Here is a 17,158-nt window from a genome sequence, read left to right as displayed (position 1 = left end):
GAGATGAGAGAAGAAGACAATATAGAAAGAAAAGAAAAGTAGGATGAGATAAGAGGACAGAAGGAACAAATGTGAGATTACGATTATTTTCATTGCTGACTCATCTGCTAATTATTTTCTTAATGAAACATATAAAAAGTCACTATTTTTTCATAAGCACATTTTCCCAGAGCCCAAGGTCCAAAACACAAAGATATTGAGTTAATTCAAGAAAAGAAGCACAACTTAACAACTGAGAAGAAAACAGATAATATTTGACATTTAGGCTTGACCAAAGCATTGTCAAATCATCATCAAATATCAAAATAGTTGCAGTTTTTCCAATCAACTGTTTGAGCTTTAAAATAAAGTTCCTGAATTAAAGTTAACACAGTACATCAAAATGAATTGAACACGACTAGAAAATTGATTGAAAAGTTAGATTCAAAGTAACAGAAAGTTTTGGGAAAGGATGCCTGGGAGAGCATGAACAGAGTTAGAAGCGCTTTACCGTGAAAGAAAAGTTACAGGCAGATTTCTCAACAGGAGCGATGGAAAGAAAGTGTCCTTCATATCAAAGTTAGGCACCCTGTTGTGACTGTGGAGCAATGTGATTGTAGTTTGCTCTGCTCTGACAGGCCCAACAGAGCTTTCACATGTCAGTCAGAACAGGAGGGGAGAGAGTGAGGAAGGCAGAAAGACATGTCTATCCTGAGAAACACACACACACACACACACACACACACACACACACACACACACACACACACACACACACACACACACACACACACACACACACACACACACACACACACACACACACACACACACACACATACACACACACACATTTGCTAATGAGTTGCCCAGAGTCACCAGGGAGAAACACTTTTTTTGCCTCACGCAGCCCAGCAGCTGTCCCTGGGTGTGTGAGAGTGTACTGTGTCTGTGTGTAGGCGTCAAAGGAGGAATACGAGTGTGTGTGTGTGTGTATGTGTGTGTGTGTGTGTGTGTGTGTGTGTGTGTGTGTGTGTGTGTGTGTGTGTGTGTGTGTGTGTGTGTGTGCGCGTGTGTGTTCGTGCTCCCCTGCTGACATGTGCTCACATGCGCTGAAGCTTGTCCCTGTCTGCCTCGAGCGTTGGTTAACCTGTGTTGTGTCCGGCAGGCCACCATCACCGCCATAATCACCACACCCTCTCACTCCCCACCTCGGCCCTACCCGAGGCGGCCGAGGGCCCCCTGGGGCGGGGCCGCATGGTGGAGCGGAAGGACCCGCCCATGAGCTCAGACAAAGGGGAGGACCCCTACGTAGCCGTGCCCTCTCAGACTCAGCCCGAAGCCAATGGTAAGCCTTGGAACACAACAGTGAGCAGTCAATTTGGTCCATTGTCACCTGTGGCAAGGGAGGGGGAGGGGAGGGAGGGGTAGGGTTTGTGTAATTGAGATTTACGGCTCCCTGGCTGCTTCCAGCTGACGAGGTGTACAGATAGTGGATCACTTTCTCTCTAGGGAACAATTTGCCTCACACTGTGCACGTAAACCCCCCACAGAAATGTACACAAACACACCTACGCGGTACATACATATGCAGACACATGCAGACACATACACATTCAGCGCTCATTAAGACACATGTGCGCATACACAAACACTCATACGCACACTCTGTAAGATGGATTTATTATCCATGGACTGTAATGTCCCACAAGATATGTAATATCCAGACCATTACACTCTGAGAAGGAAAATGGCGATGTATTTATTTCCTGGAGAAGACGGCCCGGTCCCCGGCTCTGTCATGCTTTGCGACACAGTGACATGACATTGAACGCCCTTTTCTCCTGTGTTAACAACCTGCCTAATGCTGTACCGCCTCAAGGACAGCTCGCTGGATAAATGAGACAGAGAGAAAGGGGGAGAAGGAAAGGGGTCGAGTACTGTAGGACAACGCACACCAGAGAGGGGAAGTAAAAAAAAAAAAAAAGGTCACTGCAGTGCTGCTGATCTATGCTTTGTCCCTTAATAAAAGAGACCTTTTACAGATCCCAATAAAACAACATGCAACATGTCCCTGCATAGTTCATGCAATCAGAGGCAGCATCACCATGGCCTTGAAAAGATATCGATTATTAATAATGGCGAGTCGTTCCCAGTACTGTCATAGACATACTGTATATAAAGGAAGAGACAGAAGGAAAAACAGAACACCTGATGAGTAAAGATTTTTGTCAATTAATAATATAAATAAAATTGAATGAGCTGCAGCGTGTTTTATACTAAAAATGTGCCTCGGCTTGTGCCTCATAATATTACATTCTAGTCACAGCATCAATTTCCGAAAAATATATACCCAGCAATGTTTGACAAAAAAGAGAGTAATTTGACATAAGACAAGATATACTTTATTTTCCCTAAGAGGACATTTTGCTTGGGTAATGGTGCTATAGAGCTGCAATCAACAATATGTAGCCAACAAAACAGTACAGTGATAACAGTAGTGTCTTGATAGATTATAAGCCACAAAAATGCATTGAGATATAAAAGATATAGATACATAGGCATTATAAAAAGGAGGAAAGAAATCAGTAAAACCATAGTACATAAAGCACAATACTAAATGCAAAAGTGTCTCCTTGCTTAGGAAGTGTATGAGGATATACCTGTTCTTTTTTCTTGTTGAGTAGTGTAATAGACTACCTGAAGGTGATGAAGGTGAATATAGAATGTGCGCCAGGTCCAAAGTCATTTACCTTTCACCCTGGGTCATGAAGGCAAGTCTGTCAACGTGGGTTAATCTTTTCAAACATGAAATCAACCGTCATTCAGACTTGGTTGAGCCCTCGTGTTAAAGGGGTAACTGAGGTTGCTGGACATACTTTCTGAACAGTGGTAGGTGTTGACAGGTGTATATTTTTGTAATATCAGATACAAGGTGATTACTCGACTGAACTAAAAACATTCCGTTAAACATTACAAACACTAAAATAAGGTGGTTCAGTCTGTCACAGTACATACTCCTTTATCGCCGGTCTATGAAATAAATAGACTGCAGTGAATGTCAGCTGGAAGCAGTAAGGCACTAGTGGGTAGATCCAAGCACAATGGTGGCAGACTTCAGAGAGCATGCCTACAGCCAGTATCACAACATGCTGTCACTCCCCTTGTTGCCTTTACCTGAGCAGGTGTGATATTACTTACATATTAGAGCCTCACAAGGAATGGTGAGGAATGAAATACTTTGAAAAATCATACATAAGAAAAGCTAAAAGTTGTCTTACAATCATAAAAGTTCCAGGCTCAGGTAACTGCAACAGGGCTTCACATTTCAAAACAATGCTTCCTGCTGTTTTTTTTTCTCTGTGAAATCATTGTTATTATGATTTTTATAAGACACCTTTGCAACTTGTTTCAGTATTTATTAGCTCTTTTTCAATGTCAGCTCAAGAGTCTTTTCTTTTACCTTTTCTATATATGCGAGTCAGCTCTGATGAGATTTGTTTGATTTCCTTGTGTTGGTTTCTTGTGAGCAGTTCTTGATATTTTGCATGGCTTGGCGTGAGACTGCGTCCTTTTTTGGCTATTTATATATTTGCCTTTTTCCTGCCTTTGATTGCTTTGATGGTATTAAGCACAGTTTTGCCTCCATGCAGCTTAATGCTTTTCAGCATGGCAAATTGAGCACCAACAGTCAACAGTACTCATTTCCCGCTCCACCCATCCTGCCTCCTCTTCCTTCCTGTCGCCCTTAGTATTATTGGCTTCAGGTGTCAACTGTACTGTGAAAACTTAGCAAACTGCGTGTCTGAAAGTAAAAATGCAATCAATATTTGAGAAATGATCATGGAGTCAGAAAATAAACAACTCATTTTTATGCCACAGAGATAAATAATTGCAGCCCATTTTACAGAGGGGATAAACATTTAACCGTTCCAACAATCTCTCAAATGTAGTTATAAAAAGTTCATGCTTGAGTGAAAATGCATTAGCTTATATCCAAGCATGTTTATGATTTAAAAGAAATTACAATTACGCCCCAACTTTTTCATTTGCAGTTGAAACATTGTGGAATCTTATCTGCTAATGAATATAACAGTGCTTCCAATATGTATTAGCCCGACACCACCAGAGTAATTAGAAATGCTGCAAAGTGATGAGTATTCACACACTGATGATATTTAGCACCCAACAGCATCATTATCCGACATTCCAGTGAGACCATCGCAGTTGCCAGGTGGCCGCTTGTATTTCACAGTACATTTGAGCTTGGTGTTTGTCCGTCTGTCTGTCTGTCTGTCTGTCTGTCTGTCTGTCTGTCTGTGTGTCTGTCCGTCTGTCTGTCTGTCTGTCTGTCTGTCTGTCTGTCTGTCTGTCTGTGTGTCTGTCTGTCTGTCTGTCTGTCTGTCTGTCTGTCTGTCTGTATGTCTGTCTGGGTCTCATCTGTTTCTGTTAAATTTTCCTCTCCACCCCTGTCACACCTCTCCTGTTGCCTCCCAATGCTTAAACTATCCCCCATCACCCCATCGCAAGCCTCAGCTCCGCCACTTTACACCATCTGCTGCCATTGTGATCAGTCTCCCTTCCACAGGACCTCTCATCTGACTGGGATGGCATGTTCCAAGGCTATACCTTACCTAGTGCAAATTAATTCCTGAAACCAATTTATGGAGCCCCCCCAACACCCTTCCCCCATACATCTCTCTGTCTCTCTTCCTCCTCCAACTCTGCACCTCCTCCTCCTCCGTCTCTCCCCTTGTCGTCTGTCTCTTCTCCAACTGGAGTCATATCTCTTCCCCTGTCTGCAGGAATGAATCCCTGTCCTGCTCTCCCCCTCTGCTCTCCTCTCTCTGCCTCTCTCTCAGCCTCCCCCCACACATCCACCCTCCCCCAACCCAACCTGTAGCCACCGCTGTGTTGCTCCAATTTATGGATTCATTACAGCAGCTACCCAGGGTAGAAGGAAAGGGGAGAGGTGGAAGAAAAGAGGGATGGAGAGAGACAACGGGGGAAGAGACATGGGGAATGAGGGAGGGGAGAAGGCGAGAGAGAGAGAAAAGAGAAAAGGTATACACGATAAAGATTTATTAAACATAACAGGACAATAATGTAGCAGTGAAGGTTATAAGGGAGAGAGCACAGAGATAGGTGGTATGCACACTGGCTGAAAGGCAGAATTGAACAAACGACATGGAGGAAAGGGGAATAGGAGAGCACATAAGATGTAGTGTATTGCAGCTGAACAGAGTAAACAACAGTGTTTCTCTCTATTCCTCCCAGTCATTTCTTTTCATACTGGATCACACATTTAAACCATATATGTTCTGTATTTTATGTTAACCCAGCTAACTCAACTAATCTTGGCTGAAACAATGTCTGGTGCAACCCTGTCTCCTAAAACATGCAGCACTTTAATCAGTAAATGTATGTACTTTATGAAATGTTGACGCTGACCATACCAGAAAAACTGCCCCTGACCAAGTATTTCTTTCGTTTTCTTACACTATCTGATCATAGCTATGCGCCTAGCACTCAAAGTGCATAGCTAAGGTAAGGGAAATATTAGGGTCTGTGGATTTTGTAAGTCATCAGTGACTTGAAGCACCAGAGAGGATGTTTTTACTGTATTAACATTTAACCAGAACCACAGTCTTTCCCTAACTTTATACAAAGTGTTTTTGTTGCTCAGGATTCAGGATGTGAACTCTGTTTTCTGGTGTCGAGCCCTGCACTTTGTACACCCATAGTCCACTCTGAACACTCCCCAGTGACTTGCATGTTGCATATATACAGTATTTAGCACTTCTTACACAATTAAAAAAAACATTGCCTGTGAACATCCAGGTAGCAATTACAATTCTCACACAGGACATAAATGGGGAAGCAAATTGGTACTACTTGAATGTAATTTCTAGGAAAAAATGGTTGTCTGGTGAGATGGTTTTGTTTTTTCAAACTCATTATGATTCACAGGAGGCGAGGATGTGCCACTGAAGACAATTCAGTGTTTACATCTTGATAAACAGAAACTTGATTTATGAATTCCCCAAAGCAATTTCAGTCAAAAGCAACTGGACTTGGTTATTTGTCTAGGAAGACGTTTCACCTCTCATCCAAGAGGCTTCATCAGCTCATGTACGCATCTGACCAGGCTGGGACTGGTCCAACTAACTGGTGTGAGATCCAGGTATTTAACCTCTCACAAGGCCGATGATGTCACTGAATCGTACATGAACTGATGAAGCCTCTTGGATGAGAGGTGAAACGTCTTCCTAGACAAATAACCAGTCCAGTTGCTTTTGACTGAAATTGCTTTGAGGATAACGATGGCCTGGACGAATGAGAACATTCACAGGCTTGATTTATGAATTTAAAATCTGAGGAAACACAATATTTTTTTCAGACATCATGGCATTTTAGATAATATCTATTTGCCATTAGATAAGAGCTTCTGCAGTTTATTGAGAGATATGATACATCTTCATGGATTTCATGGTCATACCAACAGCTGCTCCACCAGAGTTATTTTCAGCTGCAGGGAGCTCTTTGGCACCTGTGTGCTAAGGTGAGTATGACCCCGCTCACACAGGGATGATCCTCTGTTTTTTCATGCCAAAACGTCTTGATAGCCTGAGCAGGTAGACAGTTGAAGGAACATTTCACCATCATCACTGGGCCATATCAATTTTGAATTTGCCTTTAGTTATGGGGAAAAGACTGTGAAATATGTCAGATGCTTGCAGGGAATTTAGCTTTTTTTTGTTCAGTCACATTCTGGTTTCAAACTTCCTCTGAATGCACAGTATGAGCATGATGTACGCAATGAATTAAACCTCCATTGTCTTGAATGGGTTCTTGTTGGGTTGATCTTTTATGGCAAGCTTACAAACAGTTTGGCCTGTTCAAAAACTTGTAAAGTGGTAGAGTCACCCCCATTTTAGTTCTTCAAACTCAACCACCACAAACAACTGGTGCCAAGAGACCGCAATCAGTATAACTATCACACATTACCATTCAGCTTTATTTCTTCTACCACTAGTGAGCAAAAAAAGCCAGGCAACGGATTTCTTGGTTGTCTGATTATGGAGACCACTCGCTTTTCAAATTACCTATCCTTCGAAGTGAGCCGACACGATTAGATGCTTTAGTTTAACATGCAACAACTGTCAGATGCATTCGGCTTGTGACGTTTTCCAGGAGCCTATGACAGCCCACACATTGGGTAATTTAATCTTAGTAGTTTCATATGCCCTTTCAGTAGAATGACAGGATTTAGGTTGATCCTATAAGAAAGGATGATAGGATTTAGGTTAAACGTAGGTCCTTCTAGGACGACTGCACTGTAGCCAAAAAAGTATTTTTTTTTAAATCAAATAACCCTACAACTCATGTTCCTGTCATTACAACACCTTCATTAGTATATTAACAGCAGGATTGTGTTACTTACCGGCCGAAGATTGTGATATGCCTTTGTGAGGCGGATGAATTATTCTCAGTTCATTGTGAATCATAATAGAAACAGAGGACTGAATGTTTTCCCGGCGTTACGCACTTCCCTGACTGACATCAAGCTATTAGTCATAATTTCCCCCACTGATTGGCTTATTGTTCCCTCAGGCCACTTTTGTTTTTTTGTTTTTTTACACAAATGTATTTCTTACTTTTTTATTTGAATGTTTTGGTTTTGCTTTTCAGTAGGACCTTTTGCCATTGCTGGTTTATACAAAAGCTTTGCTTTGTCTTTTTGGCCATATGAGACTGAATCTCATATCACGAGAGCTCATCCTTTTGTGCTTTTGAAGCTTGTCTACTCCACATTCAGCTGTCATTATTCTGCTTTGAACTGAATTTAAATGGCCACATTCACAATGTCCATGACTGAGCCACTCATCAAGCTGAGTCTTTGTTCTCTAGAGGGACTACGCAGGGCCTGTTTCATACTAAAACATTTATGAATGATTATCTATGCCAGCATTTATAACTGGAGGATTTACAAAACATAGCTTTTTTCTGACTTCTTCAACCATTGAAGTCAGAAACTTGCCGCACATTCTCAGCAGTAATAACATGATAAAATACACTTGAGTGGGTCACCATTAATATTATAGTGGATTCATCAAGAATACATAATAATTAACATTCGTTTAGACGATAAAAAAAACAACAGACAGAAGTTTTTTTCCATGAGAAAATCCACATTTTCTTTTTTTTTTTAGAAATTATGATTCATGATTTAAAAACTTGTCAGCATGCTAGCCTCTAATATGTCATCATGTGATAGCAGTGAAATTCAGAAATAATTGGATTAATTGTCTCAGGTGTGTTATTCATGCTGGGCAGCGCTTTTTACCAAGTCTATCAGCCATTAATACAAACGAGCCTGCTGTCAATTTAAAGCATCATACAGCTGATGATAAATGTTCCCAGGGACGTGTAATTCAGGTTGATTTCCTTTGAGTACTTAATACTACAGTTTGCATGCATGGAGGTGGTAGGTTAGTACATCGGTTTTAATACCTGAGGTGCAGACTAACATAATTAGGGCTTTAATAATATCTTGACTGGCTCATCAGTATGCTGTGCACTGACTCTCGATTGTCTGATGAATGCTTTAATATCGAATAACACAATTAATGTGAGTGCCTCTAGAACGTAAACATACACACAACGTAATGGGATAATAGCCTAACTGGGAATTAAATGGAACTTAATGAATTGTTGTCACCATCTAAACAGCAATGTCCTTTTTAAAAGATGATAGCAAGCATGTCTCTGAAAGCCAATAAGAAGCCTCCAAAGAAGCTTCTCTCTGCAGTGGAGGCAGGGTAAATGTATGAGGCAGTAAACATTTTCTGCTCCTCTCCTTCATCTTCTCTTCCATTAGTTGTTAGGGTCCACTTTCCTGCCTTTCAACAAGTGACACGTTAGTGAGTGCAGTTAAGTCTGATTAAGATTTTTATCATTCAGCAGACAGTTTCTTTGTGTAACGGCCTGTAGTCAGAGGCTAGGGCCCTCGCTGTAACCTCTCTGTGATGTTTAACTACCTTTGAAGTTTCCCCAACACAAAGACAAGCTCTGTGGGCTTAAGTCAGTTGGTGCTTTTGAAGAGATTAAACAAGTGTAAGGGTGTGTGTCAGACAGACTGAGAGAGCATTCACAGTCACAGCAGATTACAATGTTTCTGATTCAGAAGTAAGTGTTGCCGACCCAGGCTGTTTTGACAGCGAGAAATATCTGAGTATCTGAGCTGCGTGTTTAATATCTGAGTGTTGAGGCCCGAGGCAGTGTGAAATTCAAATCAATTCAACCACTGAGAGAAGTGTCGAACTGCAGGATGCCTTGCGATGCATTCTGGGGGCGAGGAGTTAAAACCAGACGATTATAAGTCACTGTACAGTCAGAACCTCAACAAGATGAGGCTGAAGCAGAAAATCTATGGGGTTTAGCAACACTTTGATAGTTCCCAAGGTCACCTTGTGAAAGTTTTGAAAAGTTTTGGCAAGATCACACACGCCTTGAAACATGAGTAGCCACCTTGATTCAAAACCCTGAAGTCCTGTGTCCTCAGTGGCCACTTCCATTCTCTTTGATGTTAGGATGAGAAACAATTCCTCACATGATAGATGGAAGACTTCAAAGTTTCCTCTTCTTCTTACTTTTGCGTTTTACCTAAGGCCTTGGGCTAAGGACCCTCCGTAAGTGTGTACAGAGTGTGACAGACATGAGTGATGAATTGAACGAGAGAATAAGTGAGAAAAAGAATGAAAGGATTTCTTTTTAAAAAATGCAGACAGGAAGAACCATGCAGAGAAGGGCTTCAACCTCGGCCCCCACACCCGGAATAGAAGACAAAGATGTCGCTCCACAGTTCGCCACCTTCCCCAGAGTGGACACCCGTTTGGCTCTGCTGCCCTCCGTCTTTTGTTATTCAATGAGAAATCTAAATCCCCCGGTTAACCTTTAGCGGCGATAAATTCACTGTCATGAAAATTCATTACAGTTTTGACTTGCTCTTTCAGCATGTAAGCACCATAGACAGAGATGGATGAAGGTATTTACATTTCAGAAGGATTATGGAAAAAAGAAAGATTTGCCAAAGTATTTGTTTATGCTTGCACTTTCATTTTCTTACGTAAATGGTTTTTAGAAATTTTCAGGGCTCCTCACCTCAAACAAAGCTGTATTGCTCTTCCTTTTCTTCTTTGTTCACAAAAGCATTTAACCCTAGCAGCTCTCAAACGCCACCCGTGAACACTGTCAGTTCTGCAAAGCCACAAGGTTAAAATTACACTCTTCCCAGTTTCCACTGAATAGTCTCACCATATGGAAGCTGAACAGCGTGAAGGAAACAAGAAGAAGGTCAGATAAGTGATTCATTGTTTCTGTAAAGGAGAGAAGTATCAGAAAGTGAGGAAAAAGATCTCAGTGAGGACAAAATGAAAGATAGCAGGGAGGAAAAGTATCTCTCTGTTCTCAGAAGTTACTGTATAAGATGGGAAGCAGATGTTTCGTCTGACAGGCTGGCAATTTGGTCACACGAGTTCACAGCATAACACATGTCAGCCCTTAATGCTTCGCTGCAGATAGCACTCATCACTTCTCACACTATCTACACAGCTGGGCACATCCTTGATAAGAAACGATTTGGGCCAGAAGGGGCATTTTTAAACCTTTTGTTTATCATTCAGTGAGTAACTGCTGAGCTGCGTGTTGTCAGCACTGCTATTAATGAGAAAAGTGAAGTTTTGTTTTTACAATAAATGAAGAACGATTTGAGCAAAAGTTACTGCATTTTTTAAATCCAGGTTGAGCTTTAAAGTCAAAGCAGACACTCAGGCATTGCTCAGTGCTTTAATTCAGCTAAGAAAATGTGATTTAAGTCGTGTTTTTGGACTAATGAAGTATGACTGCAGCAAGCAAGGATTATGGATGTTAGTTTAAGAGAGTCTGGATTTCAATTCCTTGAGAACAGATTACGATGTTGTCTCTGTGTCTGTGTTATGTCTCACTGCGGAGACACAGAAAGATGATATTCTCCAAGTGCGTCCTCGGTGACACAGATGAGCTGAGAAGCCTAAACACGATTACCCAGCCCCTACAGGATTTTACAGAATTATTGCAACTAACGCTTCATTTTGTGGCATCTCCTTTTGGAAATTACAGAGCAAATTGAAACACTTTTATGATGCTCTGCAAGAAAAGTGAATTTATTCCTGGAAACATCAAAATGTAAAAAGTCAAAATTGCAATGATCTGCTTGCTGACAATAGATTTTTTCACTGTGTGGTTGTAAATTTTGATGTTTGCAGCTCATATTAGGTTTTTTAATGTATTTGTTTTGTTGATTTCCTGTAGGCTAACAAAACAAACACATTGTTCATGTGGCTGCTGTATATTTACATATCTGTAATATAATTATAAAATCTACTATTTTCTATACAGTAAAGAAGGTCACTTTTTTAATTTATACATGTTGCTTTAAAAATGACCTTGCTGTTGAGATCAGAAAATACTAGTGGATTACGTTGAATTCCATTCAACCATCCATTTTTTTGCATTTAACAACTTTGTAGGTATTAAAACCTAGACTGCACAAGTTATGTCAGCAAGAAACAATCCACTGCCTGGTACAGCAAAGTCCATATATAAATGATTTCAAAAGTAGTTATAAAACAACTATTACTGAGAGGTGTTATATATATATATATATATATGCAATATTGCAATATTTATTTGGTGGTTTATTTATGTTGTGTACGAGAATTTGTATATTGAGTCTGATTCATGTGTTCATTTTATTTGTTATTGTTTGTCATTTTTATTTTTGTACATGTTTGAAATAAACTAAACTAAATCCGAGGACACAAACAGCATGCACAGAGAATTTAAATAAAATATTCCACATGTATGTATGTGGTATTAGTGAATAATGTGTATTTTGAGATGAGCACACACGTGTAACTGAGTCATGTTATGAAGACCAGCGGTGCACTGTGAGAGCTTTTAACGTGATAGAGCCCACCTGCCTAATCCTCTGTCCGTGGTAACTGATGTGTGTTGGCCACAGGTCATGTGTGAACGCATTATAAATCTCTCTGCTGTGGACTGGTGTGTTTAACCCAAGGAACAGAGTGCTGCATTAGATGTCTACATTCATCAACAGGCTGGAGGTTATCATCAGTGTGTGTGCGTGTGTGTGTGTGTGTGTGTGTGTGTGTGTGTGTGTGTGGGGGGGGGGGGTGCTTGGTCCACACACAGATTGTTGTTAACCCCATTTTATTACACACAACCTGCTGCTCCCACTCTCCCTCCACTGGAATACTTCATAGTTGCTTTTATTGAATTATCTTTTATTTGGCTGTATAGCTGCGCTTCTTTGCCAGTCTTTCAAAGTGGCGCTTTTCATAAGACACTGATGACACATCTCATTGGATTTAGCATCTAATCAGGCAGCTTTTTAATGTATTCTTGTTGATTCATGAGATTGGATCCAAGATTTATGAATAGTCTGCCATTTGCATCTGTGAGAAGAAAGGGTTTGGGTATTTCAGGCTCCTTTATCTGCACTCATATCTTTTTTCAATTCAGCAGAAGGTTTTATCTAGGATTTAAAATGTGAATCATAATCACCCCCTCCAAAACACATTTTCAGTCTAAGATTGGATTTTCGTGAAATATTGAATGTCGCCACTTCAAGCTACCATTTGTGGTCGTTTCGAAAAGGTGTTCCTTATAATGGGATAAACCCGTCTTTATTTGCATGTTTTCAATGAAATGATTTAAACCTATAATCTTTTTACCCGGAACATATCTTTTGATTATTGTAATTCAATATGGTTTTTTCTTCTTTTTTTTTGGCTAGTCTAATAATAAGCATATTTCCCAACAGCTTTATTTTTCTTAGAAACAAGTTCCCACAACACACAGCAGCAGCAGTAAAATATCTCTTTTTGGTCTGCTGGTCTGAATGTCATCTCAACGTTTCTCTGCAGGTGTGATCCGTGAGAGCTACCAGAAGGGTCGTGACCAGCTGGTTCCCGTGACCTTGTTGGCCATCGCCGTCATCCTAGCCTTTGCCATGGGCGCGATCTTCTCTGGCATCATTGTCTACTGTGTCTGTGACCACCGACGACGAGACATAGACCTGACGGGCCGCAAGGAAAAGGACAGCCACCACCTCCACTCCCGCCGGGGATCCATGAACAGTGTGACCAAGCTGACGGGCTTGTTTGAGACACAGGCCAAAGACGGCCGCCCTGAGGCGATCCTCACCCCTTTGATGCACAACGGGAGACTGACACCAAATGGGAAGATGCTGATAAAAGCAGACCAGCATCACCTGGACCTCGCTGCTCTGCCAACGCCTGAATCCACCCCCATGCAGCCACGTCGCAAGCCCAGCAGGGGTAGCCGGGAGTGGGAGAGGAACCAGAACCTCATCAATGCTTGCACCAAGGACATGCCACCAATGGGCTCCCCTGTTATCTCAGACCTGCCCCTGAGGGCCTCACCTGGGCATATTCCCAGCGTGGTGGTCCTGCCTTTGCCACAGCATCAGCACCAGCTCCAGCCTCACCTGCAGCAACACCAACAGTCCTACCAGCACGAGTACGTGGAGCAGCCCCACCATAGTGACCTCAGCATGGGCCACAGTGTAGTGGGTGACCAGGGGGCCACCCTGGAGTACAAGACAGTAAAGGGCCCCTGTCACAACCTCAACATGGTGGACCCAGATGGGGTGCTTCCACCACGTGTGCCCCAACGAGAGGCATCTCTCACTATTCCTCCGGCCGTCCCACAGATGGGAAAACGTCTGGAGGTCCACTCGTCAGTCTACGGGCTCCGGAAAGGATCAGCTTCCGGCGCTTCTGGGTCTTCCGTCCTCAAGAAGCACAACACCAACTCATCTAACTCCTCCCATTTGGCGAGACATCACAGCTTCAACCGCGTGGAGACACCGCCCCCTGCACCTCAGAGGGTGGACTCCATACAAATGACAGCACAGGGCATATCTCTGTCACGGCAGCCTGGAATGAGCTCCTATGGTTCACTGCCTCGAACGGGCATCAAATATCTCAAGCCTGATGTCCCCCCCAAACCCTCCGTAGTCTCACTCTCAACAAAAGTCAAGTCCAGTGACTCCTGCACATAGTCATCTAGTTATCCAGTCAGTCCAATGTGAACGGACAGTAGTGAAAGTTTTTTTCTGGAAGGGAGAAAAAACAGGGAATACTGTACAACTTGCATCTCCTTTTAGTGTTTTTTGTTTGTTTTTTGGTGTACAGTACAGTGAAAAATGCAACACAGTTTTTTAAGAAAACACTTTCTTTTTATATAAATATGTAAATATTATACAAATGGTTGTCGTCATTTGTTGCCGTCATCGAGCTCCTGCTCTGGCTGGCTCCCAGTCCCTCTATGAACACACATGGGAACATGTGCTACTGAAACAGAAGAAGATGATGCTCATCCTCAATATTTCATTCAACTGCACCCTGTAGCATCCAAGACGGTGGCTCTCTTGTTTGTGGTGTCTTTGGCCACCGAGACTTGACTTGATACTTTATCACCCTGGTAAAAAGCACACAAGGAAACAGCACGGGGGGGTTGGAGAATAATCGTTGTACAGTACATTGAGGACTGGGAAATCTGAGCAAGGAAGCACTCAGAGAGACTGAGCTCGGACCGAAAGACAAACAGCCTTTTGGAGTTCTATCAGAAACTGTGAAAAAGCCTCTCAGTGTTACAGCAATCAAGTCCAGCCTGGGTTTGATGGAAAGCAAGGGCCAGAAGAATCTTCTACTGTACTGGTTACTGAATAACACATGACTGTTAATACTAATAGCTTGTTGTATTTATTTTTATTAAGTGCTTTTGAAAAAAAAAGACTGACTTTCTAGGCTCGGAGAGAGAGGGAGGACAGAGAAGAGATCTTTTAGTAATAATTAATCAAGTGTGAGAAAAACGTATTTAAAGTCATTAAACTGGAGCCTGTAGAACTTTCTTGATGACTAAAGGTCCACTAGGTCTTACTGTGGGACCTGAGCTTGAGATATATGTGACCTCTGTAAAGAGGAGGATATATTTATTTAAACTGTGCCAGACAGGGACTTTTACCTTCATGGACCAGAATTTCCATTGTTTTAGATCAATCATAAAAAAGACTGAATCTCGCCCTTTTCCTCCTCCAATGAGCCCCCCCCCCAATCAGCACTGTGGTTTTGTGTGAGTCAGTAACATTTGTCCTGATTGGTCGCTGGCTTACTGGTGCCATCAAAGCTCACTGTTGCATGTTGCAAATATAAGAGAAGCAGCTGCAGCAACATTACGGCAATCTGCATACACTCATACAAAAAGAAGCTGTAAGTGAAGCTGCAAGCAAATGGAGCGATGCCTCCATCTAGGAACGTATTGTCTCTTCTAGCAGTGCCACGCAGGTGACCAGGTTAGAAAGAAAAATACAAAAACATCTGTATTGCCTGCTTCTTTTTCCACATGTAAATTTGTGCCTTACACCTTAAAGTAGTGACAATGTTTTCTTTAATAGCTGTTGTCTCCTGGTAGTATTTTTTTATTTTTCTTACGTCATGATATTTCCCTGGTTTGATAAAAATGCAATTAAAGAATGTAGGTGTTATTGTTGTAATTCTGGTCCCTAGACATAACACACAGTCCAGAGGAGGGGAGGAAAGGAGGGTTTCCCTTTCTCCTTTTTTTCTCTCTCACACACACACACACACACACACACACACACACACACACACGCACACACACACACACACACACACACACACACACACACACACACACACACACACACACACACACACACACACACACACACACACATACACACTCATATTTGTGGTTCATTTCTGATTGTGCCATTAATGCGCTTAAAGCAACCCTTTATGTTGTCCTGGCAGTGTCGATGAAGACGTTGTGTTTTTGATTTTATATTTTATACAATTTAAAAGTCCTGGTATTTGTTTTTACTTTTTTTTGCTGTCCGTTGGTTTGGAGTGATGGTTGATTGACTGATTAGCTGAACAATTAACATTCGTTACTTGAGAAGGCCAGCATATGGGTATCTTTCTGCTGCACTGCAATAATACTGCAACACTAGCAAATGCACAGTGCGAGATACACATAAGCACCCAGTGTACTAACACACTTCTAGGCTTCTTGTGTGCATCATAACACTCAATTGTTAGGCAGTTGCATAAACAGGCTGGTTCCTGTGAAGAAAAGTTGACTTTTTAAAAACAACAATAAACAAAAAAGTACTCTATTTAACCCCCTTTTTGTAAGAGGAAACAGAGCTTGAGAAAGTTTAGTTTCCATGTGCTTCACTAACTCTCCTTATCAAAGCCTTATGAATGGCTGAGAGTTTGACTAATCTGACCCTTTTCTGCTTTAACTTCCTTTTTACTTGAGGATTTTTATTGATCACCTCCCAACCCCCACCCAACACTTAAATCAATGGAGCACTCCCTTAGTGTTGTATGTATAGATAGGTAAAAGTTGATATCAAGCAATTTTCTGTTTCTCAATGGAGGAAAGCCAACTTTCTATCTACAGCTAACGTGAGAAGGAACGTGTTGGATCTGTGAACTGACTAACACATGTAATCAGACGCTCGCAGGGTTCAGTTGCAAATGACAGGGTCATGGCCAACAGATTGGGTCAAAGCGGTAGCTGGGAGAAGGGTGCCCTTTCAGAAACATGGTCTGTGTTTAGCTGAGACACTTCAGTGATCAGTGATTACTCAAAGTTATGATCTTCAAAGTGCAAACGACCTGAGTTTAATATGAAGGAGTGTGTTTAATCTGAAATACCACTTCATTGTAGACTAGTTGCTGGGCTCTTTTTACACCCTCCAGTGTCCTGAGAAGTGCATGATCCAGCAACTTTCCCAGGCCTGGAATAATGCTGATCTTCAACTAAATATTTCTTGTCTAGTAATGTTCCGATGTGGCGGGTCTCACCTCAGAGAATTACCGTCCACACAGAATGTGAACAAGAAAATTTCAGTCTGTCAAGGTCAAAAGGTTAAATGTCCACATCCTCTGTAGATGGTTTAAGGTTCTGTGACATCGAGCATTGGATGTCAGTAGGGTTTGAATATTTGTAAGACTGGACTGGGTTTGACTGTGAAGGCTGCTGTGGACAGTGAGGTTCT

At 41.8% G+C, this 17,158-nt stretch overlaps 2 protein-coding genes across 2 annotated transcripts in view; one reads left to right on the top strand and one right to left on the bottom strand.

Moving 5' to 3' along the window:
* The window catches only part of sema6a (sema domain, transmembrane domain (TM), and cytoplasmic domain, (semaphorin) 6A), a 100,082-nt gene extending 85,365 nt beyond the window's left edge, over positions 1–14,717 (top strand). The window contains exons 18-19 of the mRNA XM_083912746.1: positions 1,148–1,327; positions 12,969–14,717. Of these exons, the coding sequence (XP_083768872.1) occupies positions 1,148–1,327; positions 12,969–14,128 (1,340 nt within the window). The 3' untranslated portion in view covers positions 14,129–14,717. The remainder of the gene's footprint in view (positions 1–1,147; positions 1,328–12,968) is intronic.
* Positions 1–17,158, bottom strand: part of commd10 (COMM domain containing 10) — a 119,057-nt gene that overhangs the window by 3,144 nt on the left and 98,755 nt on the right. The gene's annotated exons all lie outside the window — the stretch shown is intronic.

This window comes from Echiichthys vipera (assembly GCF_963691815.1).
Source record: "Echiichthys vipera genome assembly, chromosome: 4".
NCBI lineage: Eukaryota > Metazoa > Chordata > Actinopteri > Perciformes > Trachinidae > Echiichthys > Echiichthys vipera.
This window is presented reverse-complemented; position numbering and strand designations above follow the sequence as displayed.